The sequence below is a fragment of the Sylvia atricapilla genome, chromosome 9, assembly GCF_009819655.1.
Source record: "Sylvia atricapilla isolate bSylAtr1 chromosome 9, bSylAtr1.pri, whole genome shotgun sequence".
NCBI lineage: Eukaryota > Metazoa > Chordata > Aves > Passeriformes > Sylviidae > Sylvia > Sylvia atricapilla.
This window is the reverse complement of record NC_089148.1, coordinates 4,888,724-4,914,447: the sequence shown is the minus strand read 5'-3', so window position 1 is coordinate 4,914,447 and position 25,724 is coordinate 4,888,724. Positions and strand designations below refer to the sequence as shown.

General features: G+C 42.7%; 1 protein-coding gene across 2 annotated transcripts in view; it reads right to left on the bottom strand.

Annotated features, from left to right (window-relative positions):
* The window catches only part of SMG7 (SMG7 nonsense mediated mRNA decay factor), a 29,226-nt gene extending 6,169 nt beyond the window's left edge, over window positions 1–23,057 (bottom strand). Inside the window, exons 1-17 of one of the 2 annotated variants that reach the window (XM_066324672.1) lie at window positions 22,943–23,057; window positions 22,820–22,821; window positions 21,779–21,911; window positions 18,839–19,010; window positions 17,983–18,054; window positions 17,263–17,413; window positions 16,796–16,931; window positions 14,577–14,739; window positions 13,365–13,521; window positions 11,076–11,146; window positions 10,714–10,774; window positions 10,200–10,319; window positions 9,528–9,963; window positions 5,770–5,914; window positions 4,149–4,537; window positions 3,035–3,400; window positions 1,440–1,589 (exon numbers count right to left, since the gene is read on the bottom strand). In XM_066324672.1, the coding sequence (XP_066180769.1) occupies window positions 1,440–1,589; window positions 3,035–3,400; window positions 4,149–4,537; window positions 5,770–5,914; window positions 9,528–9,963; window positions 10,200–10,319; window positions 10,714–10,774; window positions 11,076–11,146; window positions 13,365–13,521; window positions 14,577–14,739; window positions 16,796–16,931; window positions 17,263–17,413; window positions 17,983–18,054; window positions 18,839–19,010; window positions 21,779–21,911; window positions 22,820–22,821; window positions 22,943–22,993 (2,775 nt within the window). In that variant the 5' untranslated portion in view covers window positions 22,994–23,057. The remainder of the gene's footprint in view (window positions 1–1,439; window positions 1,590–3,034; window positions 3,401–4,148; window positions 4,538–5,769; window positions 5,915–9,527; window positions 9,964–10,199; window positions 10,320–10,713; window positions 10,775–11,075; window positions 11,147–13,364; window positions 13,522–14,576; window positions 14,740–16,795; window positions 16,932–17,262; window positions 17,414–17,982; window positions 18,055–18,838; window positions 19,011–21,778; window positions 21,912–22,819; window positions 22,822–22,942) is intronic. The other variant, XM_066324673.1, reaches the window with a different exon arrangement.
* Window positions 23,058–25,724: the final 2,667 nt, after the last annotated feature.

Below are 25,724 nucleotides of genomic sequence, written 5' to 3'. Positions count from 1 at the left end.
CAAAATAAAGCTGTAGTGTTGTTACAAATAAACCCTCTCTTGCAATCTCACCAGCTCACCATGTCATTTGTTTTAAAATTTATTATTCAAACCCCAAAAACCAGAACTAGCACCCTGTCTTTAACACAGTCACAGTACCTGGAATATTTTTGCTTTCATCCTGTAAACTTAAGACAAACAGCCTCATTTTCTTGGCAAGAGGCCCCTAGCTTGCTAGATTTTCAAAGTGACAGCTCATTACTTTGAAAGCTCATTTTAAAAGACAGACAAAATTCCCACTCTGTATATCCACACGGCTTGCACAGCGAAGGATTTCCTTCCATTTGTCAGCAGACACAACAGTAGGAGCTTCAAAGGAAGCTGCTAAAGCAGCAGCTATTAGTTTCTTGGCAAAGTTATCTAATGAGACAGAAATGGGTGTCTGTTTTGTGACCAGCTCCTTGGGATGGCAGGTAAATAAAACTGAGGAAGATACTTAATCAGAGATTCTGAGTAGTCACAAATAATTCTTTGCTACAGCTACTAATCTGAATGAGTATGATTTAATGAATATGCTTGTAGTCATAGTAGAAAGGCATGCTGCACTTTCAGAGGCAATTTAAAAACTCAACAGCTCTGAGACACCCCAGCTAGTGAACTAGAAAGGTTTAATATGAAAAAATGTAGAAAGAAAATCCCCTATGTTAAAAATGACAGTATTTCTGTAAGAGTCATTGTGTGCTTATCCAGTTAATTGCTATTTTCTTCCAAAGCCATCTTTCTCTTTTTTCAATCTCTTCTGCGTTGAACAGGGCAGCCAGCATCTCCCTGCCTGTATAGAATTTTTATATGCAGATGATAATCACAGAATTGTATCAGAATTGCAGAATGGCTTAGACTGGAAGGGACCTTAAAACTCATCTCATTCCACTCCACTGCCCACAGACACTTTGCACTATCACAGTTGCTCCAAGCCCCATCCAACCTGGCCTTGGACATTTGCAGGGATGGCACAGCCACAGCTTCTCCCCAACCTCACAGGGAAGAATTTCTTCCTAGTATCTCATCCAAACCTATTCTCTGTCAGTTTGAAGCCATTCCCCCTTGTCCTGATGACTCCCCCCAGCCCCATCAGTGCCCTCCTACCCGTTATTTCAAACCCACACAACTGCAGAAGAGCAAGTGCATTAAATCATGTATCACGGTGCATCAACACCTCTCCTGTGGACTATGCTTACAAAAACCCCACAGTTATTCTGATTTCAGAACAAATTAGCAGGCCTGGATTCAGCCCCAAAGCTGTAGTTTTCACCCTTGTGAAAACTAGCTCAAAGGTGAGGCAGGGAAGTGGACAGGAGGGATGGGGGAGAGAAAGGAATTTCACATTTCTTATAATTTCACAGAAGAAAGAGATGCCAGTTTTAAGAGTGAGAAGTAGCAGTATTCCATCAAATACATACAAAGAGGCTTCGTCCAGGAAGAGAGGCGAGAGGCCCCAGCAGAGCTGGGTAAAGATCAGGAGGATTAGAGAAAATCAGCTCTTCCTCCTCCTCCAAGGCAGCCAGACTCTTTAACAGGTCCGGAGGAAGCAGAGGGGAGCTCTTGGGGTCCTAGTGACAGAAATGAGCACAGTGAGACAACAGAAGGCAGAAAGAACAGCCAGAGCAGGAGAGAGAACAGCAAGAGGAAGGCAGAAAGGCAACATGCAGAGGGCGAGGTGAGAATGGTGCTGAGGAACACTGAGAGAACTCTGAGCAGAAACAACCACCAGCCATGCTGCCAAATGCGCCCGGGGAGAGGATCACGCATCAAAGTGACAGCAGGGAGCTTTAATTAGCAGAGCATGTGCTTCCCCTTGCATCCATGCCACATACTGAACCTGCTTCCATGTACAAGGACACCAAACAAAATCTTATAGTCACTCTTCTACAGCTGACCTGTGACTCATTTAGGTTTCAAGTAGCATTATGTTTGCATCTTCTTTTCTCTGCTTGTGGAGCTTCGTCTCCCATGAGATTTCTTTCCACTGGTGATAGCTGCTGTGCCAACACACAGCTGACCAGCCCCCTGGGCCAGTAAAATCTGGACATCTTAATTTTCTGAGGGATGCTTAAAGCACAAGCATCACAGGCACAGCTTCTCTCTGTAGCACAATGTGCTACCACCTTGGCAAGGTTTTCCTTTTAGGAATGAGGACAAGGCTTTGACCCTGTCTCCATCTAAAAACCACAACCTGACATCAGGGTAGGGGCAGACTCCTGTACATTGTCTGGCTTTTCTCTCAGAAGGATGAGGCAAGTGAGATCAGCTGACCTTCTCCATGTCCTGAGTGCATTTACAGAGGCACACCCAACCAAAGGTTTAAAAGGCCTCTGTTTAGGCCTCCTTATAAACATCACCAAAAGCACTCACAGATGACTCCAGGGCTGTTAATAAATAACAGAGATTGCTGGGTTTATAAACAGCAACATGAAGCACGATTACATAAACAGAAGTATTCCATTACTGCAACTGGGAGCTAAGGAAGCCATTTAGCTCTCTCAATGTGGTGGGATTTTCAGGAAGAACAAACAAAAAAACAAAAACCCAACACGAGACTGCTGCTATCATCCTTGATTGCTCAACCTATTGCAGCTTCAGCCATTCAATTCACTCCAGCAGTGTTAGGAATTCACCTAAAGTGTAATAATTCAACTGTAATTGTTTGTGTGGCTTTTATGGTTTTCATCAGTTGCCAGACAAGAATCTTTCCCAAAACTATCAGCTGCCATGTTTCTCGACCTGGCAGATACAGGGCAGAGATGGATGTCACACACACTCTGAACTTACATCTACTTGAAACCAAATCTTCAAGAGACTGATCCTACACACAGCTTACAAAAATGGAGAATTCATTACTTTGTGCTGGAACCCCAAGTACTGACGCTCAGGTCTCTTCTAAATTAGTTCACACTGACCTACTTGGTACCACAGGGCATTCCTGAAACAGGGAAATGCCAAGAGTTGCCAGGAATACCAGAGCCTTAGTTTTCCCCACTTGTAGCATGGATCTTACCTCAAAGGTCATCCTGGAGACAGCATCCTGCTCGGAGTGGAAGACTCCCTGCCGCTTCCCCCTGCGGTCCATGTTCGACTGCTGGGTCATCACCCTGTTGTCACTCATGCCATAGGAAGAGTCCCAGTAATATTCTGGCACCTTGACTTCTGAGGGGTTCTGGTTATATGGCTCCATTGGGAAAGGCTTCATTTTTTTCTCCAGAGGTTGCTGTTGCATCACAGGAGGCTGTAATGACTGTTCAAAGAGTTTGAGAGGGTCCTGGGCCTGCAGGTAATAGGGCTGCTTTACAGACATGATCTTCCCCAGGGAGCCTTGGACTTGAGGGGGGTTCCAGAGCTGCTTCGACGAGTCTGTCTGTGGATACTGAGGCAGAGACACAGGATTTCACCAGCAGGGAGGAACAATTCATGTTACCTGAATGCCTAACTCCATCCAAGAGGTCAGCCTGGCTCATGCATGATCAGCAAATCAGAATGTCTGTGGAATGCCTCTGTTATTAATCAAAAGCAATTTCCATAGGCATCTAATGCTCTCTAGTCAAGCTTTAAACCAACAGCCAAGTATAATCCTTACTCTGTCCAGTACCTTTTAACCCAAAAGCCAACAAACTAAACCTTTAGTAAGGTACTGAGCCAGCATTTTGCTGCTCAGAACACAAGCAGGGTCTCACCATCGGGTCCAGATTTGCCAGAAGGGAGATTTTCTCCAGCACAAGATGAGCAAAGGAACTAAAAGCTGTAAAGGAACTGACACTGCAACCAGTTAACCAAAAGGAGAGTGCAGGTGGAGGTTCACACTCAGTCCTCATCACTCACACAAAAAAACTAGAAAGGCCTGAGACAGACATATCACTTCCATACCTTGTCTATAGCAGAAACACACAGCAAATAGATGACACAAAAGACATTCCATTCCAGTACATACCTTCCTTTCAGTTACAGCATCATATGTTCACACCCAACAAACTTCAGCTCATTTTCAAATTTGCCCAGAAATTCACAATCAAAAAATTCTTTAATGACAATTTTGAAAGGTAATCCGGGAAGATAAGTCTTGAATGTTGCCACTTAATTTTAACTAAAGCCCAGCATGTAGCACAGACCAAGTTTACCTGCTGGAATCCGGAGTGGTGTGGCGGGCTCTTCCCCAGGCCCTGTACAGCTTTCGTGGGGGACTGTTGCTGCTGCTGCTGGGCCAGAGCCTGGACCTGTAACTGGCTTGCGGACTGTGCTGTTGCCTGAGCTGGTAAAGATGAGAGGGGTTGCTGGGAAGGAGGTGGTGTTTGCTGAGGTCCCTGGGTCATTGGCCCTGGTCCAGAGGGCCGTTGCTGGCTGTAAGGAATGTGGGACTGTTTCCCACCTTGCACCTGGTTTCCTGCAGGCGAGTGAGCTGTGGGCTGGAGGAAGGTTCCTGGGACAGAAACACCACCTGGGAAGGTGTACCCCGTGCTCATGGAGAAAGCCACAGGAGGGGGGACAACATAGGTTGGAGGAGGAAATCCTGGAAAAGATGAAAAATGCACCGTTAACCACAATTTGGCAGAGCATACAACTCCCTCCAGAAAACTTTTAGTGAGGGTTTCTCTTCCTGTGCTGTTCATTTAAGAAAGGAGGCACTAATCTGCACACATGCACTACAATGTCCTTTCTCACTTTGGCATGTGTGTGACTGTGATCACACAAGGATTCGAACTCTGTTCTGGAGTTTTCTTGCCATATTCCAGGCACTGATAGCAGTTAGCCATGGCAGTACCTGAGGGTCATGTTTCCACATCCCTGTGTTCCCTGCCCTGCAATCTCCCTGCTTTTTTCGACCCCCACTGCTTTTTCCTTCATTGCTCTTGCGTTTCTGATGCTTTACACCCAAAGTTTCCTCCCCTTCAAATAAATACATTTTCAGGGACTAAACCTCTGCAGGAACTAAGAGAAGCAATCGATATAGTAAGTGTACTGTCTCCTCTCACAGGATCACCAGTCTCTGGATCAATTTAGAGAGGGACAGATGGTAACCAAACAAACACTCATATCCGTAAGATCAATTCCTTCCCAGCACTTCACACTGAAAAGCCAGGTTTGGAAGGCAAGCTATAATTTTGTGTCTCACAGGCCAGATTTTATGCTGACTTTGGGACAGGGAACATTCCCATCTGCCTTATACTGAGGAGCTCCATGTAACAGGTGCAGGGAAGACACAGCTTCCAGTTATTCCATGAACAAACATGGATAGCTAGGTATGACAGGCAGACTCCACAGCAAAACGGGACACACAATGTGGCAACAGCAGCAAGACAGACCACACAAATTACAGCTTCAAATATGAGCACCACTACAAAAGAAACCGAGTTTTAAAGCAAGCAGTGTGATTGATCTTTTGCAATGGAGTCTGAAGCACAGGGAATGCTTCAGAAGCAGTGCTAGCAGAAAGCTTTGTCATGTTCAGACTAACTACAGCAAGAGCCTAGTGTGAAGTTCCTTGATCTCACACTCACTAAACCAGAGGGCAGGAGACAGATTTCATGACAAACCTCAATTCCAAAGCATAAGGTATCTTATTTATCTCATTTCAGTTTTGCTACGCCCCTTTTTTGCTACTTGACAAGATGTTCAAGAGGAAAATCTACGTTCATTAACAGAGCCCCTACCTTCCAGAGGCTGTACCAACCACTGGATTGGTACATCAGGATTTCTTTCAGTCAACAATAAATGACACTTCAAAAGAGTGATGCAAATTACCTGGCCGGCTAGGAAGGGGAGGGAAGGCTCCTGGGTGATGAATAGGGATGAACTGGGAACTGCTGGCCTGACTTGGAGTCTGAGTTACAGGCGTTTTCCTGGCTTCAGATACCGGAGTCTTCCTCATCTCCGTCTGGGATTTCACCTGATGCAAAAGAAAGTATGAAGACATTAAATCACTTTTCCTACATTTCCGCATTAACCATATCATGTCTTGAGCCAAAAATTAAACTCTCAGACTGAGCAATTATTTTCTTTTCCCTAAGTGACTGAGAGAAGTTTGGAACACAGACCCCTCCTCACTGACCTCAGGCAGATTACCCTGCATGTCCTCAGGCACTTCTTGCCTCACAAAAGCACTCAAGGGTATTTACTCAGAAGATGCAAGGGGCTCTTTCTCTAGCATGAGAATGAGAAGCAGACACAGCATCTCACACCATCCAAGGAACTTACCACGCTGCTCACCTGTAGTGTTTAAAAACAGAAAGTGCAGATGCTACTATACTTCTCCTAGGGCACTGCTTCAACCTAAGTCATGCTACTTACCTGCAGCCCCTTAAAAAACCAACACTGCCACATTCCTCCTGGGGAGTTCTCTCAGCCTAAGCCATACGGTGATGTATATGCACAGACTCCTCCACACTATGGAATTCTTTTGACCCAGAGCATACAAGACAAACAGCAGAAGTGCTTCACCTCATTCAGTTTACTGTAACTGCGGGGTGTTCTGTTAAAAGAGCTGCACCAGTTAAAGGCAGAGAGAAGAATGTAATGTAATGTTTACCTTATTCTGAGTCTCCCGCGGTCTGGGTCTTCCTGGGGAGGAAGACAGAGGGGAAGACTACTTTCCCTTTCTGTTCAGCTCGGCAGAACTGCCTGGAATGCAAGATGGAGCAGGCAGGAAAAAGACAGCAAGCAAGGAACCTGGGCAATACAGAAAGGGCCCAGGAGCAGACCTGACACCAAGCCTCAAAGGTGAGTGAAAGAAAGGGTTGTATCAGGGATCAAATGAAAAAAAAATCCAAACCAAACAATAACAATAAGCCCCACACCATAACTTGTGTGGGGTTTATTTAGACATTTAGTGCTGCTGAAAGGAGATGCAAGACAGTTGTTTTCTGACAAATTACACTAGTAAAGGGATAGATGCATTCAAACCCTTTAAATTCTTTTTCAAATTGGATTTTCCCATTTAGAAATTACAGGAATGTAGGGTTCTTTCTGCATTTGTAAAATTGGGAGGTTTGGGTGGATTTTTCATTTCCCAATGGAAAAAGTCTGGAGGGAACTCTACCTCGAGGTTCTGGCTGATGCTAAACACCACAAACAATGCAGACCCTTGCTCATGCCACATCTCTTCACCCTCCATCACATTCAGCATATTTAACTTCCATTGTGCTGCCCCTTTTCCCTCCACAATAAGCTGAATATTTTTATAAGCCATATTAAGCATTACGCATTCTTTTACAGAAATGCTAGAGAATTCAAAGACTCTCTTCCTGCCATGGCATTTTAAAACTCAAGCTCTATCCAGTAAAAACTCAAGTATGCTATAACATTTCCAGAGGATGGCTTCCAAAAAGCCCCCTGCATAATTTACTGTTAGCTTTATAAAAACCTTAATCACTAAAATTGATTAATCAAGACAAATTTCATTCTTTCCTTGCTTCTATTTGATATCATCTCAGAAGTGTTAATGCTTCTAAAGTATTTACCCCCACAATAGCCCTAATTGCTCCTACACAGTGTTTGAGAGAGGCACCATTTTATCACAGGGACCTCTTAAGAATACACTTGAAGTTAATCTGCATTGAACTTCCTTGGCTCCTAACATCATCTTCTCCAGTGAGCAGATATTCAACCCACATCACATCCTGCCTGAGCATGCAAGTTTCCCATGTATCTGCAAAGCAGGATTGATCACTTCTGTACCACATTCTTCACATTTTTGCCAAGTAGGAACTGCAGCATTTAAGTTTTTGAAGGCAATGAACTATGTAGGAAATAAAGCCTGAAATTGTCAGGAGTGCCAAAGCAGAACACAAACAGTCCACTAACTGGAATGAAACCGACACTGGTTTCTCAGTGTAGGGGAAAGCAAGCCCTCCCTCTATTCTGGAGCAGGTCTGGATAAACAAGTCCACCAAATTATACGAAACAAAAGGTATTTCAGTGGACTTGTTGCCCTAAATACAGCTGATAAAGTTAAAAAGCCAACATTAATTTATATTCAAGAAGAGACAAACAATAACAAACAACATCAGTGCAGATTCTGCTACAGCTGGGTTTGTCATATCTTAAGACTAAATCAAACAAATTTCTGATAGCTGTCATCCCTATCCAGGAAGCTACACATAGTCCTCAGATCTGGTAGGTTTTTATCTACCTGAAATCCTTATTTTGCAAGACAGGGGCACAAAGATCAAAACTGAGAGTTATGCTCAGAGCCCCAACGACATTCCAGATGCATTTGACAAATAAACAAGAAACTTGCTATTCTGGCTCACCTACATTGTTTTTCAGATATCAGAATTGTGTTCCACGACTCACAATTTCCCCCTGGTTTCTGTAGCCTTTACAGAAACCATTTGTACCCCAAGGTATGGCTCCCCCACAAAACCAACTGAATAATGCTGCCAGTTCAGGCATTCCATTTCATAACCATGATGTTTAACAGCAAATCATCAGGAGGAAAACAGGGAGAATAATCTAAGGCTCCTAAACAACACAAGCTGGAAAAACTGAGAGATGGTTTGTCTAGCCTGGGGAAAAGACCTCAATTGCACAGGCCTTTGGAGCAGCTGCAAAGAGGAAGAGTTATTCTGCAGACCTGTCCTGGGCAGCAGTAATGGGCTTACCCACAGACAAGGGACATAAAGTGCATTAGGAAGTAATTTCCACTTGCAAGAACAGTGAAGAACTAACAGCTTCTCTAGGGAAATAACAGAAATCTCCATCACTATGATTGAATGGTTCCAGTCATCATCAGGGAATAACTGATATACAGCCAAATTGCCCAGGTACAGATCAGATCAGCCCTGGCACTATCCTCATTTACTATGGCTCAGTGGAAGACAGACCAGCAAATCCACTGTTTAATTGATATATTTCATATGTAATGCTCAAAGAAATAGATAAAAAGCATGTCCCTAAAAAATATAAGTAGTAGAAGAGCAGCTGATGTGAAAACAAACTATTTTGAGCAAGTGCCTGAGCACAGACAGACGATTTAAGAGCACAGTGTCATTCCTTTGCTTCAACACAGCAACATCTCATTGCACCCACACTAGAGAGGATCTTACTCCACATATATAAATATTGGTGCTTTTGTGACACGTTCAGTTTGTTGAACGTGCACCAGTCAACTGAAGTGAAAATGCAGAGTACCCAGTTCATTCACAACAGACCCCAGAATGGCAAGAGCATGGCTACGACCTGGCCATGTGAACTGCCTTAGTGGCCTAAATAATTTTTGGAATGGGTAGAAATCTGTTTTTTAAGACAGTTATAGCACCTCTCATCGCACTCTTTTTTCCCCCATCTCTCTCTTTGAGACAGCATCAAGGAAAAGCAAAGAGATCTCAAGATCACCATCACCTGGTCTTTGAGGTAGAAATATTTTATATTATTGAGCATTGACTGCAGCTGCAGGGCCCACAGCAAGACCTCAGCTCTACCATACTCTACACAAGCAGAGACTGCCCTGACACAACATAGCACTGTCTCTGGCACAGTATCCCTCTGAGCTAAAGGCTTACCTGAACTGCCACATTCTGCTTTCCTGCTTCCTGCATCTTATCCAAGCCGCATTTCTTGGTCTCATTCTTTCTCTTATTGTTATCCTTCTTCCCATCATTCTTATTTGCTACTATTCCTTTGCTAAAGTCCCGTCTCTCCCTGGCTATGTCCTTGGGGGGGTAGATGCGCCCTTGTTCTCTGTTCATCTCCCGGGGCTTGATATTCTCTTTGAAGGTGACCATTGGTTTTTCTCCTGCATCACAGCTGTTGCTCAGGCTTCTGCCAGAGGACAGCACCGATTTGAGTCCAGGGCTCCCATCAGCACACAGCGGCTCTGCCATGGATGTCTCCTGCAAGGCGAGACTCTCTTTGGCTTCACTAGGGTCCTCCAGTAAGAGCTCCGGGATTTCTGTTACAAACAAGAGCTTTCCTACCTCATTTTCACACTGAATCAACCTGAAAAAGATAGGAAGGAATTAAAAAGCAAGTACATAAACTACATTACTTATCACAATCAGTCTGTGAAGGAACAGCATGCTGACCAACAGAACATATTATTAGTGCTGTCAGCATCCTGTGCTCACATTACAGCTAATTGCTGTGTTGAACAGAGAGAAAAGTAACATTCCACACTGGCACCTGTGTCACCTCAGCTTCCAGTAGCATGAGAAACACAAAGTACTTGCAATTACCTTGGCTGGTTGTCAGCAATCCATTTGCCTGTGAAGATCAGGCGCTGCTGCCGTATCCGACGTTGCTGCCCTTCTTTATCCCCTGTAATTGCTTGGTGGCCTTTGGAAAAATCCAAGTTCCTAGTATTGACACAGATGAGGGGATATTAATTACACAATTACCCTCTGCAATAGCCTATTTTTCTAGAAATATAACGTTGCTCTATTAAAAGCTGTGAACTTTCACCAGATACTATTCAAAACATGACTGTTAAGAGATGTCTGATTTACATATGTAATTCCTGTCTGGTAAGGTGCATGTACATTAAAGAGGTTCAGCAGAGTCATGAGCAGTATTAAAACCTCAAGCATTTCTTAGGGCTACTGCATCCATTGCAGTGGTTTTGAAGAGACCGATATCGATATCAATCAGTATCAATATAAACAACATAAATAAGATATTGTAAGGAACAGGCCAGTGTCTGTAGGACTCATGACATCAGCAAGGATGCAGGATCTTTTAGCTGTCACCTACCTGAATGAAGGCCTCAGAGCCAGGAATCCTTGCAACTCAAATTCTTCTGGAAGGGGAGTTGCTGACAAAGAGACATCAAACAGCATAAGGAAAACATTAAAGCACTGAGCACAGTATCACAGCAGATACCTCAGCGTGGTCTCTATACATACTAAAGCCTTCTATTAACTGGTCCACCCAGTAATCTGAGGAATTCAGGAATGATAAAGCAGAGCAATCTGCTCAGAACAAGGAAAAGCATTTGCAAAGTATTCACATGAACTAATACAAGAAAACAACTTGCTTCCTTGTTTGTTCTTCAACTGTAATTCCCCACATTGTTTTTCCCAGTTCTTTACAGCACAGACTACAAGTGTCCTTACCATTATTACTGGATAGATCTTCTTCATGAGGCTGGAAACTATTCAGAAGAGAGATCAGCCAGGGCCATATGCTAAAAATTAGAAAACAGGACAGCCACCCTAAGTGAAAACTGCAAAACATGGGATGTGTTTGCTTTACCAAAAAAACACCAAATGCTGTTACCATCACAGTTTACATTAATCCTCTGATTCCCATATAAAGTCTCATGCAAAGTGTCAGTGAAAAGACCACGTTCTTGAAAAAATTACTCTTACTAAAAAGCCAGCCTAAAGTGTCCAAGGAAGCAAGGCTCTCACAGCACAGTGTTCATCATCCAGCAGGTCAGAGAGCCCGCTGTGAATTTAACCAGATAAAACAAGAACATGAGCAAGTGCTGTGAGCACCTGTCTGCAATTCCTGCTTTCCAGTCCGAAGCTGATGACTCTCAAGGCACAATCAATGAATCAGTTTAGGCAGCAAAAGAATTTATCAAGACACAGCTGTGCACAAGTACTTCTGCTCCATGAACAAGAACACTGTACTGTACTGCTGGAGCATTTACCACCAAGGGAAGAGACTCAAAGTAAGGGTTGCACCGAGAAAGATCATTAAACTAGAGGTGAACTTGGAGTCCCCTGCCTTGCCCTCACAATACCAGTAACAACCAACGATGGGAAATTCTTCCAAAAGGCCCTGGAGCAAACAATTTTAAAATCACACTGATAACTGCATAGGTGGTTAATATTTAACTGCTACCACCAGGTTGCTTGCTCCTGTTTACTAAAAGGTCCCACCCAGAAGTCCAAAAATCCTTCTGTTTCACCAATGGGCACCACAGAAACAAGAGTAAACTATTTCAGAATGCTCACTGTGCTTGGTGTAGGAGAAATGAATGTGTCCTCCTCAGCAAGGCTTCCAGCCATCATCCAGCCCATGGCCTGGTCTATGCACTGTGCCCACCACAGCACTGTACACCCTCAGCTGCTTTCCAGCATGGCACAGACAGCGTGAGCTTCGTGATTATTCTCTACACTACAGTGAGCAACAGCTTCCTTCCCATGACTGACAAGGAACAAAAGAAGGGAAAAACACCCCAGAGGTCTTCAAGGAGGCAAGTAAACTTAATGATAGTCCAGAAAATGGGTTCCTTCAGAGAATCCCAGAATGGTTTGGGCTTGAAGGGATCTCCCACCCTGTGCCATGGGCAGGGACACCTTCCACCACCCCAAGGCTGCTCCAACTGGCTTTGGACACTTTTAGGGATGGGCCAGCCACAGCTTCTCTGGGCAACCTGGGCCAGGGCCCCATTGCCATCACAGGGAAGGATTTCTTTCTAACCAATCTAAATCTTTGCTCTTTCAGCTTAAAGCCATTTACTCCATTAATTACTGCCTGCATGTCCTCTCTGCAGGGACTACTTGATATCAAGTAGATATCTTGCCTATTAAAATATAGGCTTAAGTCTTCCTTCAGGACGTGCGAATGGCAATAGTTATCACCATCTCAAAACATATCTGAACTCTTTTCCTTAATCTTGCCTTTAGGAATTCTGGGGTTTAAGCTTCCAAAACTCCACAGGGTTTTTTGTTTCTTATTTTAAAAAACAAAGTTATAGGCAGCCCTTTCCCCATGCATCACACTGCTTTCCTTGGAGTGCCCATCTTAGGAACAATACTCAAACAGTTGCATCAGTAACAGTCACTCTGATCCTAAGAATCACCTTACAGAAACACTTTATTGAATCACAGTAATTAATGAAAAGTTAACAGACTATTAAAAAATTTGTGAGTTTTGAGCAATTTAAGCCTTAATTTATGAGATTAGTGGCAAAAGTGAAAAATCAGAGTAACAGTCCAGAACTGTTATGCCTGCATTGATATTTAAAGAGCCCCTCTACTAAACTGACTTTAATTCCTAGGCGACTGCATTCCAGCACCGCCCAAGTGGTGGTTTAATACATTAAGGCAAGTACTCTCCTGCTACTTTTCCTAGTAATCTGAGAAATCATTATACTAGATAAGACTACAGGAACACTCAGTAGTTATGCTGAAACTGGACATTATAAAATAGATCCCTTGACTGTAAAAAAATTTAAAGCAAACCTAAAGACACTTAAGAGAATCAATTTGCTCATGTAACCAACAAGTCTCACGCTTTGCTCAATGAACTTTTTAGCACGTGCAGTTTCTACCACTTTGGTATCTGTAATGATGAATTGCATGATCACTTTTGCCATGACTAATTTGTGGATCAACAGTAATTAGGACCTTCATGCAACAAAATGTAACAAGAGAAAGATTAACACTCACTACCGTCTCTCATCAACCACTGCCTCCTGGAAAACACTGGGCCTAAGTTTCAGCCAGTCCATCGAAACCTTCACAGCTGGAAGAGGATACGCAGCCCCAGAGTCCTCCTGGTAGTCATTTTGTAAAGGACACTTGCACAGAACTCCAAGAAATGACACTAGAAACAGAGTAAGAGGAAAAAACAGAAAAAAAACCTCCATGATATGGGAAGGACACTTCAAAGCTGATCAAATAACCTAGTCAAACATATCCACCCCATAAACCCATATTCTAAGAGTTAGCTCTTTAGAACAAGGCAGGCCAGCTACCTCATCTTAAACAATCCACCAACAGATCACAACACAGGGCTTTTTAATAGTTTTCTACTATGCAGCAGAACCTTGATGTTTATATCCCTTCAACTGTCATGGCAAGTCATTTTGGCAGGTTAAAAAAATCAGGTGAGACAAGCCCAGTGCAAAAACATTCACTCACCTATTTATTAGAAACTATCAACTGAACTACCTACCTGCACTTTATTCACTTCAACCAGCAGGCACACAAATGTACTGAAGCTCTGCAGGCAGGCACCCAGCCCAGACCCCTTAGGGCACAGAAGCTGAGAAAGAGTAACCACACCTCTACAGTGTGACCATGGTGCCTTCAGAAACAACTCCAAGCTGGAATTTGGAGAAATCCAGCTATTCAGAAATTTAGGTGTTGACAAACAAGGCCAAACTGAAAACTGACTCAGCTAAAATGCTCTGCACTCTCACTTATCTCCTGGTTGATATTACCAAAGGCAAAGAAGTAGCTGAGGTCCTGCTGACTCAACTTCAACTTCAGTCCTGTGGAATCACAACCAGTTCTATTCAAAGCAACCCCAACTGTATCCAGCCAACTGGGGAGCAGCCCCCCAAGAGGGGTACTACTCACCACCAAGCTGGATCCAGTTTTGCACCCAAGTTAAAACGTTCTTTCAGAAGCAGGAAAATGATGCAGAGCTCTGTAAAGCTTCAAAGAGAGTAAGGCTGGACACAGAAATCCAGTGTTAGTCAGCACTGCTGACATAAATGATCCTGTGTGACCATCATCTCTCACAACTTTCTCCCTAATGTCTATTCTCAGCACTTACTTTGCAGAGCCATTAAGCTAGAAAATGACAGGAAACAACTAATGGATTTGACATGAAAATGAAGAGAACTACAAAAATCAATTAGCTCTCACACTTACTGAAGAGAGCCAGGAGCTGTGTCCAGCAGAGCTGCTCATCCTGGCTGTAGCTGTGTTGCTCTGTTTCATTGCTGAAGTCTCGCAGGTGGTGCAGTTGGAACAGGTTGATCACAGTAATATGGACTAACTGCTGAGAGTTGAAGGCCTTCTGGAACAACAACCTCTGCAACAAAGACACAGGGTGTATGTAATTTTAGATAGCAAAGCACATGCTTGAAAGGATTGGTAGTTGCTCCTTCACTGCTTGACCAATGCTTCTGCCCTTAGGCAACACTCATTCTGAATTTTATTTTCAGGACATCCCTCTCAGCACAGTACTGGGCTTCCCAGGAGCATCCCACTGTTAAGTAAAAGATTTTTGCTTGTACACCGCTCAGGCACACAACAAATCAACATCCCCTTTGCACATGGTTCTCTTCCAGAGCAAGTGCAATTTCAAAGGTTCACTGACAGCACTGCAAAGGGCCGTAGATCCACTGGGTTTGTCTGTCTTGCAAAGAACCAGCATGGACAAGGTGACATTTAAAAAAAAACATCCCAGGAAAATTTAACTACTGCTTGGTTATGCATTAAGACTAATTCCACACCTGACTTCAGGGTCACAGGATGCCTTGGCAGACTAAATTAGCGAGAGCAATTTACAAACACCTTTCAGTAACTATGCTAGGAAAGACACCTTTCTCAGGACAGGAAAAGAGACTTCAAGGCTTTTTTTGGGGAAAAAAGGAGCTAGCCCTAATCTCAGTCAATGTATCTTCACACACAACTATCAGGGAATCAGGTGGATTAACTAGTGTAAGCATCAGGAGAAGGTTTAAGCTCCATATTCATCCTTGACTCTCATTTAGGGCATGAAGCACTGTAGAGCTGACAACTGAGACTAGCAGAGCTAACAGCAGCAGCACCCACGGGCTGACTGAATGCTCCTAACCCTGCAACTGCTCTCCTCAGAGCTAAAATGAGCCACAAAGTTAAACTGATTCACTACCATACAGCCAGCTTCACACTCACATTCAACTTGCTGAAGACAGAAGAGTTGCTCTCTGATATATTAGGCCTTATGTTGCATAATATAAACAAAAAAAGGTAATCTAAGCAACAAAACGGGGCTCAATTACCTGCTTTAACACTGGGTCAGTCCAGAAAATTAAGACTGTTCCACATGCCTGAGCAATGCTGACAATTATTGATTATAAGCACTGTGGAAAAAGCAGTACTTGTTCAACAGCCAGCATCAGGGAAGGAGAGATAAAATCATTTCATTTTGAAACGATATAAACTTTCAGGGTTGGAACAGCCCACACTGAAAGTTAATTCATAGCAAGTTCTGCGGCTTCTTAAATTTATTTTAAAGACAGTGTTAAATTAGCTGTAGCAGCACAATTTAAGACAAGAAAGTGTAAAAAGACACTGTAAAGAACATTTGTGATTTTTTACATTGCTCAGACCACATTCCCCTTTCCTTTTCCCCTTGAAAAGCATCCACTGCTCCGCTGAACATATCCATCCTCCCTGCTTCTTTTCCACTAATTAGGAAGCTGAAGAATAGCAGTTTCCAAAAGGCATTTACCAGCTGACACTATGTCCTCTCTGAAACTGAACTACTTTGCATAAATACCTTACTTTTAAAATTCTTTTGTTTTGATCTTCACTGTATTGTCCAACATAATGGGCTGGGTATGTAATCAGTGGACTCCTGGATTTTCCATGGAAAACGTGCTCTGCATAGTTCTAGCCTGCACAAAGTAAGGTTGTATGGGACACTTTTCAAGGGCAAACTGTTAACAGAAGAGGCAAGTTTTCTGAAGCAGATTAAAAGCAGCCTTAATAACCACTGGGAGAGCATGAAAGCCATCCAAAAAACGAAGCTCTCGAAATTCCTCAGACCACCAAGCCAAGACTTCACAGATGAATCAAGTCCTTTTCACAGGTATCCAAGAATCATCCAAGTTAAAGAGCAGAGAATCATCAGTGGTCACTGATTTCTCCTTTATCTCCACCAACCATGAACCATGAGTCAAATGGGAAAAATCCCTAATCTTGGCAGAAGTTACCAGGACTATCCAATGTTAGCTGCAATGCAATCCTTCCCTAACTGGCTACTTGAGCTTCCTGTATCTTATCATGTGAAAGAACAATTACTGAGTTCTGTAATATCAGAACTCAGCTGTTAAAAATATTCTCCTCAATATACTAATTAATATGTTGTTAGAACTAACCTTGAACTGTTCTTCCAGCTTTTCTCGAAGAGGGCTCAGCTTCTCCAAGCTCTTACTCAGGTACACATGGCCATGAAATTTAATAAATGCCTTGATGAAGTCAGACACGCTCCATCGAGTCTTCACCTCATCACGACTGCATTTAGAATAGAAATACCTGATTCAGTCTTTGGAATCACACACAGCTGCACATAACACCACAGAATTACTCTAAAATGAGGGAGAAATGTCCATGCAAAGCTACTTGTGTTGGCACAATGTGCTTATTTCCTGCATTCACAAATCACAGTCAGGAGCATCATAAACTATTCTTTGTTCCATACACCTGTGAGGATGTTCTGACTAGACAAGGGTCGAGGGACTTCTGTTTCCACTTCCAAATATGAATAAATTCCAGCAAGGCAGGTACTTTCAGAAGAAATATCTTCCAACTTATCTGAGTGGCAATACTTTACTCTTAGTCTCACCTTTCCAGTGCTTTAGAAAGTGCTTTTTGTAGGTTAGTGGAGGCAGCTGGGAAAGGAAACTTCACAGCAATGCTTCTGCAGTAGTAGAAAATTGTGGTCAAGTGGTCTCCTTTGGAGGAAGCTAGGATAGCCAACTGATTATAAGGCTGACCTAAGGAAGGAAAAGACAAGTTGTTCAACAAGTTGTCTTAGGGGGCAAACATGCTGGGTTTCAGAGTACGTGTGGTCACTTGGAAAGGGAGCATAAAGTCTTCAGTTCTTCAACAGACAAGGCTCAGATTCATCTGCTGACCCTTTCACCCCAGCCTTGGATCTATACCATTTCAGTGAAAAAGCTGCTAAGCTTCTAAATTTGTGGTGCATCAGCTGTTTGGTTGTTTGGGGTTTATTTTTGGTTAGTTAAATTTTTTAATTTTTAATTTTTTTTTTTTTTAAATTTTTCTGAATGTAACAGATTATAGCAGTAGTGAAGCCTTGGAGTAAAGCTGTGTATTACATTCCTTGTTTCTACATCTGCACAAAAAGGAAGCACACAGATCTATATAGCAAATAACTATTATCTGAATGATTTACTGATGCATGAGGCTCTGTTGTATGGTTGTGTGGAGAATTTGGGGAGGGACATTTATATAAAAGCCCAGGTTTTCAACGGCCACAGAAGAAAACAATACCTCAAATCTTCCCTTGGAATTATGAACTGAAAAGGTATCCCAGACTCACCATTAGAAGGGACAAGCTGAGCTGCATGTCTATAGTAAGACTCTGCCTGGCTGGTCTGATTCCTATAGCGAGCTAAGAAAAGAGCAAAAAAAACCCAAATTGAGGCACAAAATTCCACTCCCCTGAAGTTACTTTCCTAAAATGCAACTTACCTGAAGAGCATTTCACTAGTATATCAGAAATAAGCATCAGAAGAATGTGCAATTACACCAAACGGCACCAAGATTCAACACATTCAATTCTGACGTGGCTGTTTTGCCTCAGACCTAAGACTGTCTTATGAACAGTGCCAGAACACTACATACAGAGAGCTAAAATAATTTTCATCCCTCTTTGTACGATCACCAACTAGATCTATTTTTAGGCTGTTCAAAAAGCAACTGCAGATTCCTGTGAAAAGGGAACTTTCTACAACACAAAGTTTTACTCAAATGAAGAAATAAACCTGTTGAACTTAATGTAAAAAAGAAACCTCATTTATGAAAGACTGGATTTCTAACTGGTGCCCTTGTACATAAAAACGTTAGTGTTCTGGAACGGAGAAGTGTGCTACTGCAACAACCTTTTGTAATAGTTACCAGTTTCAGCACTTCCCCGTGCCTACCAGCTAGAACACGATTAGAATGCTAGGAGACAGACTCTAGCAGATCACTAGAAAGCCAGTGATTAACTGTCTCCATGTGTTAATGTGTAACCCACACCAGATAAGTCTGAACAGTTTCTTTCCAGATCTTTTCCTCTACAGCAACTCGGCACAATAAGCAACTAGCTACTGAAGTGGAGCACACTTGCAGATCTCTAAGAAGCTGAACACAGCTAGAACTCCACAGGCCAGCCCTTTCCTTGTGAAACTCACCAATATCTCCCAGGTGGACAAGGCAGTGCTGGCAGATGTAGGAGCAGGAGCTGGACTGCGGCTTCACAATGGCGCTGGTGTGCGTCTGTTTATTGCTAATGATCCCCAGCTGGGAAGACTTCACACGGCACGGCAGGTCTACGTTAAAAACTGTGCACAATTCCTGTAACAACTGCAAAAAGCGGGGCTGGGTCAGCAGCACCTCAAGACAGGCATTGGAAAGGCATCAAAACAAGTCACAAAACTGACAGAGCACCACTCGGAGGTGTACTCACCACAGATGAGCCAAACATATTTGAGGTGAACAAGCTCAAGTTATGGAAACTGAGACTTTAAAATACATTCTCCATATGGAATTCATTGAGTTCAATTGCATCCACCATGTTCATCTGCCCCATAAGAAAAAGCTCTGCATCCCAACTAGTAAGCAACTCAATCCTCATGAGATTTAAATCACCAAGGATTAATCAGTGGAGACTGACTATGGGAAGTCTACAGATACTGTTGGGTTTTATGGTTTTGCTTTATCTTTTTTGTTTTGTTTTTTCAGTAGGACACTCAAGAGGAGTGGGGTTTATATCTTGATGAAGTGACACTGTTCTCTAAAAAGAGTAGAAAGAAACATCCCTCACCCTCCAAAGCAGCTTGTTCCAACGTAAGAAACCACACTATCCCAACCTAAACTTTAGAAAGAAGCTGGAACATAACCAAGTTTGTAAGCAATGCAAGGCAATACTAACAGTTCAGTGGCAGAGGTGTCAGTAAATATTTGTGCTAAGCCAACACTGGGACTCTTTCAGGAACAAGGCACCAGCTACTTGATCAAATATTTCAAAAGCTGATTGAATAAAAACCTCAACTCTGCCATTCTAATCAGAGCTTTTGAAGTTTTCCCCTACAGACTCCAGCAAATACTCTGCAAGTAATGGCAACCAGAGAGCGAAGAGTGTTAGTTGGACTGAGTTCTAGGGTAAAAAAAATGCAGGTAAGAACTGACAGACTTTCTCCCAGCTGGGAACATGCTCAGTTTCCAAATAAAACAGACCTGCAGGAGGGTTGCACTTTCAGATAAAGGCACAGAGAAAGCCCATGGCTGACAGACACACACTCTGTCAACAAGATGTGACGCGATGCTTTTGCTTACTGCAGAAAGAGGTTTGTGTTACATCTCACTCCCCTTTGGGTCTGTCTTTATACAGTAAACAAAAATCTCCAAACAAGAGAGATCTCACAGATGAAAGCTGGATAAAAGGAAACAACTTGACATCTTCAAAGACACCAAATTAAGACAATTCATGCTCTTGTTCAAAGATGTCACTTGCCGAGGCCTCACAGATGGAGAACAGGTACCTTGGCTGAGCCAAGGCTTTAGACTGAAAAATGTGTTTAACATCACAGCAAAACAGAGAAAGATGCCCTAGTCTGTAGTGTCAAACTCAGAAAGTGTAAAATTCCCTGATCCTCTGCAGGAAGAACATGGCTCTTGCAAGACAAGCAGTGTATATGGTAGAATGCCCTTGGCAACCATGACAGCCTGTCAAAACCGGCTGCTTCCAACAAGCAGCTTTCCAAAAAACAATGCTGAAGGGAAAAAAGGGTAGCCACGAGGGTACCTTGGGGTTGGCATTGCAGATGTCTGGAATCCAGCTAGGAAATGATACATCATGAATGACCTACTGTGAGTGCTGTAAGCTGAAGACAGTGTAAATCAGCCATGACAAAGTTACTCTGAACACAGAGAGGATTCAGCAACCACAATGTTGTTGAAGCAGACACCAATGAGGGGGGAAAAGTACAGAAAGGCAAGTTATCTTTACTAAGGCCATTATCATACACTGACTCTTACTCTCCATAATTTAAAGCTGAATTCTAATGGAATCTAGCATAGGAAAGAGTGTAGCCAAAGTAAGTCAGTCAGAAATAAGTATAGGAATAGCAATCACACCCCTTTGGCAATTAACTGAAAACTTTGCAGAAGATTCTTAGCCCAAGAGCACTCAACAATATAGTTTTGCTTTAGGGGAAGAAAAATTCCTAGAACTGAATTAATTGTTCTAATTGTTGTTGAAAATAAAGACACCTCAATGCTCATCATCCACACTAGAAGTCAGATGGAAGAGGCAAAAACCAAAACATTAGGCCATCACAGACATCCTGTTCATCTTCGTCTTCTGTACATATTTCTGTTCCTGAGTAACTTAATCCAAGAACAACTAATTATCCTTGCATATCCTTCACTAAACAGAGAATGAAAAGGAATTAAGACAATGGCCCACAAACACATACATAGGAATGAGAAGCCAAATGGGAATTTTAGAGAAATGACAGAACAAAAATAACTAAGAATACAACGAAATCATCAATTACTCATCTCTTGGGCTTGAGGTTTTTTGTGTCGTTATTTTTGTTAAGACATTACAACTAAAAGACAAAATTCCTCACCACAGGTCACTGTAGAGACAGAGTAAAAGGCTTTAAGAGGGACTGGAGAGTCAGTGAAGGCTAGACCTAATAGTTAAGAGGATTCACACAGGCAGTAGTTCAAGAAGACAACAGATGCACACCAAGAAGGCAAGAAACAGTGCAAAGAAGTATCACTCTACCCTTCCTGCTGCTTTATAGCTGCTCTGAGCAGTCACAGCAGAGCACAGTAAGAATGGACCTTTGACCTTACCCAAAACAGTGGGGTTTAGGCTTTAAAGCAGATTCTATTAGAAAGGAACTTAAATTGCACTAAAACAACTATGACATGCAGAGAAGTTTCAGCTCAAGATTGATCAAAGATGTCAGCTCTGCAGACATTTCCTGTTGAGAGCACCATGGTTAGCAAGGCAGACTGCTCAATGCGATACAGCAGCAGTTTCCTAAGCTAAGGGCAAAGAACAGATTTTACACACCTAAAACTGATCCTCCATCCATCTTCTACTTTGTGCAACTCACCTGTGTGTAGAAGCCACTAGCTGCTTCTAAAAACAGAGAAAGGTTCGCCTGACTTCCGCTCCGATTCGGATTTGCTCTGTTTTTCGCCTGACCCTGGAGTGTTGTGATCTGATTTTTAAAGGCATGATTCCAACTGAAAATAAAAGAAGCATTTATCTTTTTACTTTGGAAGTGTCTTACGCAGATGGCATAAACAACAGGAAAGAACTGTTTTATTATACAGCATCAGACATGAAGAATGTTCAAATTCAGGCAACATTCAGGCAATTAAACAAATTATTTAAAAATTGTTAAATATAGAATAACCACCTTTCCTCACCTCTCATATCTAGGGAAACAGATCCTAACACACCATATATATAGCTAACATATACACGCATATATGTATATATATGTATATGGCTAATGCTAACGTTATTAATATTTGCTTGCAATTGTTCTATTTTAGGCAGCATAAAAGCCCCTCCCTAAAACAAGATGTAGGGTCCAGAAATGAGGATTAAAATCATGCAGTAAATGGAAGCATGGAGAAGAGAACTCAGCCAGCCTATTCACCTGGCTTCCCTCAAACTGAAAGAACCATATGTTTTGTTAACCAAACTTATTACAACCCATGTCTGCACCTTAAATAGCAGGGAATGGATTCAGGGCATGGAGAAAACACAGCTGGATCTTTCCCTGGTTTGTAAGGCATCACGAGCAACCCATTAAGTTCTCCCCTGATTATTCCTACCTCTGCCCTGCTCTACCTCACCAGGCTTAAAACACAGCTCTTCAGCAGTTACTCAGCTCCTGTTAGACCTTGCTCAAAGCTCCAGGTGATTATATCAGGCAAATTTCCCCCTTTCTGAAAAATGCAGACTTCAGCCCTTCCTCATAGCAGAGCAGGACCGGTGCTCCTTAGTTTCTCCACCCCATCTGCCTCTTCAAAACCCATTCCTGCGTGACATGGCTGCTTCTGAATTGCCAGAGGTAAAATACTAACCTACTGAATGCTCTTTATCAGCTCTGCAGTGCATTCCTCATGTTTCGCCCCTGCACAGCTCTCATTTTAAAGGAAATAAGGAACCATTCCATAGGTAAAATTGCTCTTCTGGAAGTCTCAAGGTTTCCTGCTCCCAGCCTAGATTACATACATATACACAAATTCAATGAGGTACTTACAGTCCTGCTCCACTTTTTATCTAAAGCGTATCCCAAATCAGTCACTAGCATTTTTTGATATAAGTCCTGGAGAGCCTGTCTGGATGTCCAGACTTCTGCTGACCCAGCTTTGAATCTGAGCAACAAGAAAGAAAGAAAAATAACCTAAGACAAACAAATTTATGGAGGTAATCTGATTTTTCACTCATTTACCAAATGAAAGAATAGAGCTCAGTGTAAGATACACTCCACCAAACACCTGCTTTTATCAGTTTCCTCAGAATAGCGAAAATATAAGAACTACAGAGAGGCTGAGGGTTGGGTGCTCACTGATTAACTGGTGAGACTCCTACAACACCAGAACTACATGTGACAAAGTTAGCAGCTGGCAAGTTAAAAACCGAAGGACAAGGACATTGTTCTCTGTAAGTTATTAAACTGCAGAATTCGTGCCACTGGATCAATTTAGAAAAATTTCCAGCGTAGCCTGAAAATAACTAGCAGACAATAAATCTACGGAGGGATGCTAACAGAACAGTCCATGGACACACACTGTTGGTATTTAGAGAACACTGTGGGCAAGTATTGCTGCATGCCTGCCATTTTATAACTCTTCAGGAGTCATCTGCTCTCTGTCCCAGAGGGGGAGTGCAAACACTGCTCCCTGCTATTGAGTTACAGAGTTCCAATTCCCATGGCTTCTACAACCACCTGGGCTGGGGCTGCAGGAGCACAAGGGATGGGCCTCACCCCAGGGAAACCACCCTGATGCTGATGGTGGAGCCACTGCTGTTAGGTTTGGGTGGATCCAGCTGCTTTAATATTCCTATGGGGAGTATGCCAGGCTGCTACTTTCACTACACCCAGGTGTAGCAAGCACAGCTGAGCAAAGGTTCATGAGGGAAGCTACCTTTTTCTGCAGGGCCAATTCATTTATATAAACCATTTCAATTTCCCACTAATACATATGGCTTATATCACAGCTCACAGAATTTCTCTGCATCTAGGGCTGCACTTTCCCAACATGTAGTAGTGCTCAGATCAGCATTTCCTCACCCCAGGTTCCTTAAAACCCCCAAATCCTGGCTAATTCCCAAGTACAGAGTTCCTGTGCTAGTCTGGGCAGGAGTCTCAGAGAGAAGAAGACACATGATCTTCATCTCCAAATGTTTAGAACATCCAAAGTCAACTTCAAAAATATGTACTAGGTACAGGCAAAAGAGGTACAGGTGTTAAAATACTATTTATTTATTTATATAAAGAGAACAAGTCTTAACATAAGTGATACACTTTCCAGAAAATTCTCAGGAATGAAAGCAAAAGGAACACAAAAGGAAAACAAAACTATGAATTAAATATTATTAATAAGCTAGTTCAACTGTATAATAAAGGCAATTACCTGTCATGTCAGCCTTCAGGACTTCTGCCTGCCTGTAAGAAAACAATAAGACAATCAATTAGAAGCAGACAGACCAAAATAACTGAATTATGCTGAAGCACATTCATGCAATGGTGAATCTGCTTACAACTCACTCTGCTCTAGTTCACCCCATGCAGGATTTAAACTATAGTTGTTCAACAGTGTGACTGCTTTTAGTTCACCCCATAACAGTAGTCAACTGTTCACTTTTCCCTGCTTATGCCTCTTTCTGAACAAATACAAACTAAAATGCTTACACATTATGGTTTATATTTTAAGTTTCATGTGGCAGCAGTGTCCTGCCAACATTAGTGATAATTACCTGGGAACTTGGTATCAACTCTAGGGTGTCACACATGAAAGGCAAGAGCCAAGAGAGTCAGAGCAACAACACTCCTGTCAGTGTCTGTCAGCACCTCAGTACAGCCCTCCTGCCCCCATGCTGCACAATTTTCACAGGGAGAAGGGATTAGACTGTGGCTTCCTCAATTACCCCTCTTCCTTGAACTGCATCCTAAAGTAATGCTTTGATCAGGTTTTCAAGGAAAAAAAGATATAGTACACACACAAAGAATGGCAACTATAGGTGACTATCTACAACTCTGGCACTGAGCATCCTGTGCAAATCCCCACATTACTAGGAAGATATAAATTGGTAAGCCCTTCCACAAAATTTGTTAATTAAATGCAAGCATTAATAATAGCTCACCATAGCCACCTCCATTTGAGAAGCAATGGGATGCCCAAGAGCTTTAATTGTCAAGAACAAAATCAAGAACACGTTAACTGTATCAGAGGTGAATCTGTACATTCCTCACCTGATCCAAATTTAATGCCTTTAAGACAACTTTTTCAGTTTACTTATTTTAAGAAGGTGTTAACATGGTTTTTTAACTCCTAAAAGCAGGAAACACTGGAAGAGATAACAGAGACAAGCGATGCAACTTTTAGCAACTGTGTCAGGAGAAAGCCGAAAGTCCACACAGAGGTAACAAAAGGCACCTAAGGGAGGGCACCTAAGGGAGGGCTCTCTGTGGCTGGAGCCAGAGGACAGGAATGAGCAGAACCTGCCCCCATGGAGCCAAGAAGAGCTGAGGAGGGACAGGAATCTCCCCTGTGTGCTGTGCCTCCGCAGCCCCTGCGCTGCTGACCCACAAGCCCAGTCAGGCACAGATGTGTGGAGCTGGAACTCAGCAGCCAGTGATGTCACTGCTCCCAAGGAAAAGCTGACTCGCTCAGGTGCTGGAATCTCGCTTTTCTGAGCAGCCAGCCAAGTTTCTACAGTCTGGCTCATGCTTCAAACATCTTCCAGTGCTGTGAAGGTCTGAGCCGAGAACACGCTCTGTCCTGCCAAAGCCATGACTGGTGAGAGGCTCAGCCCCA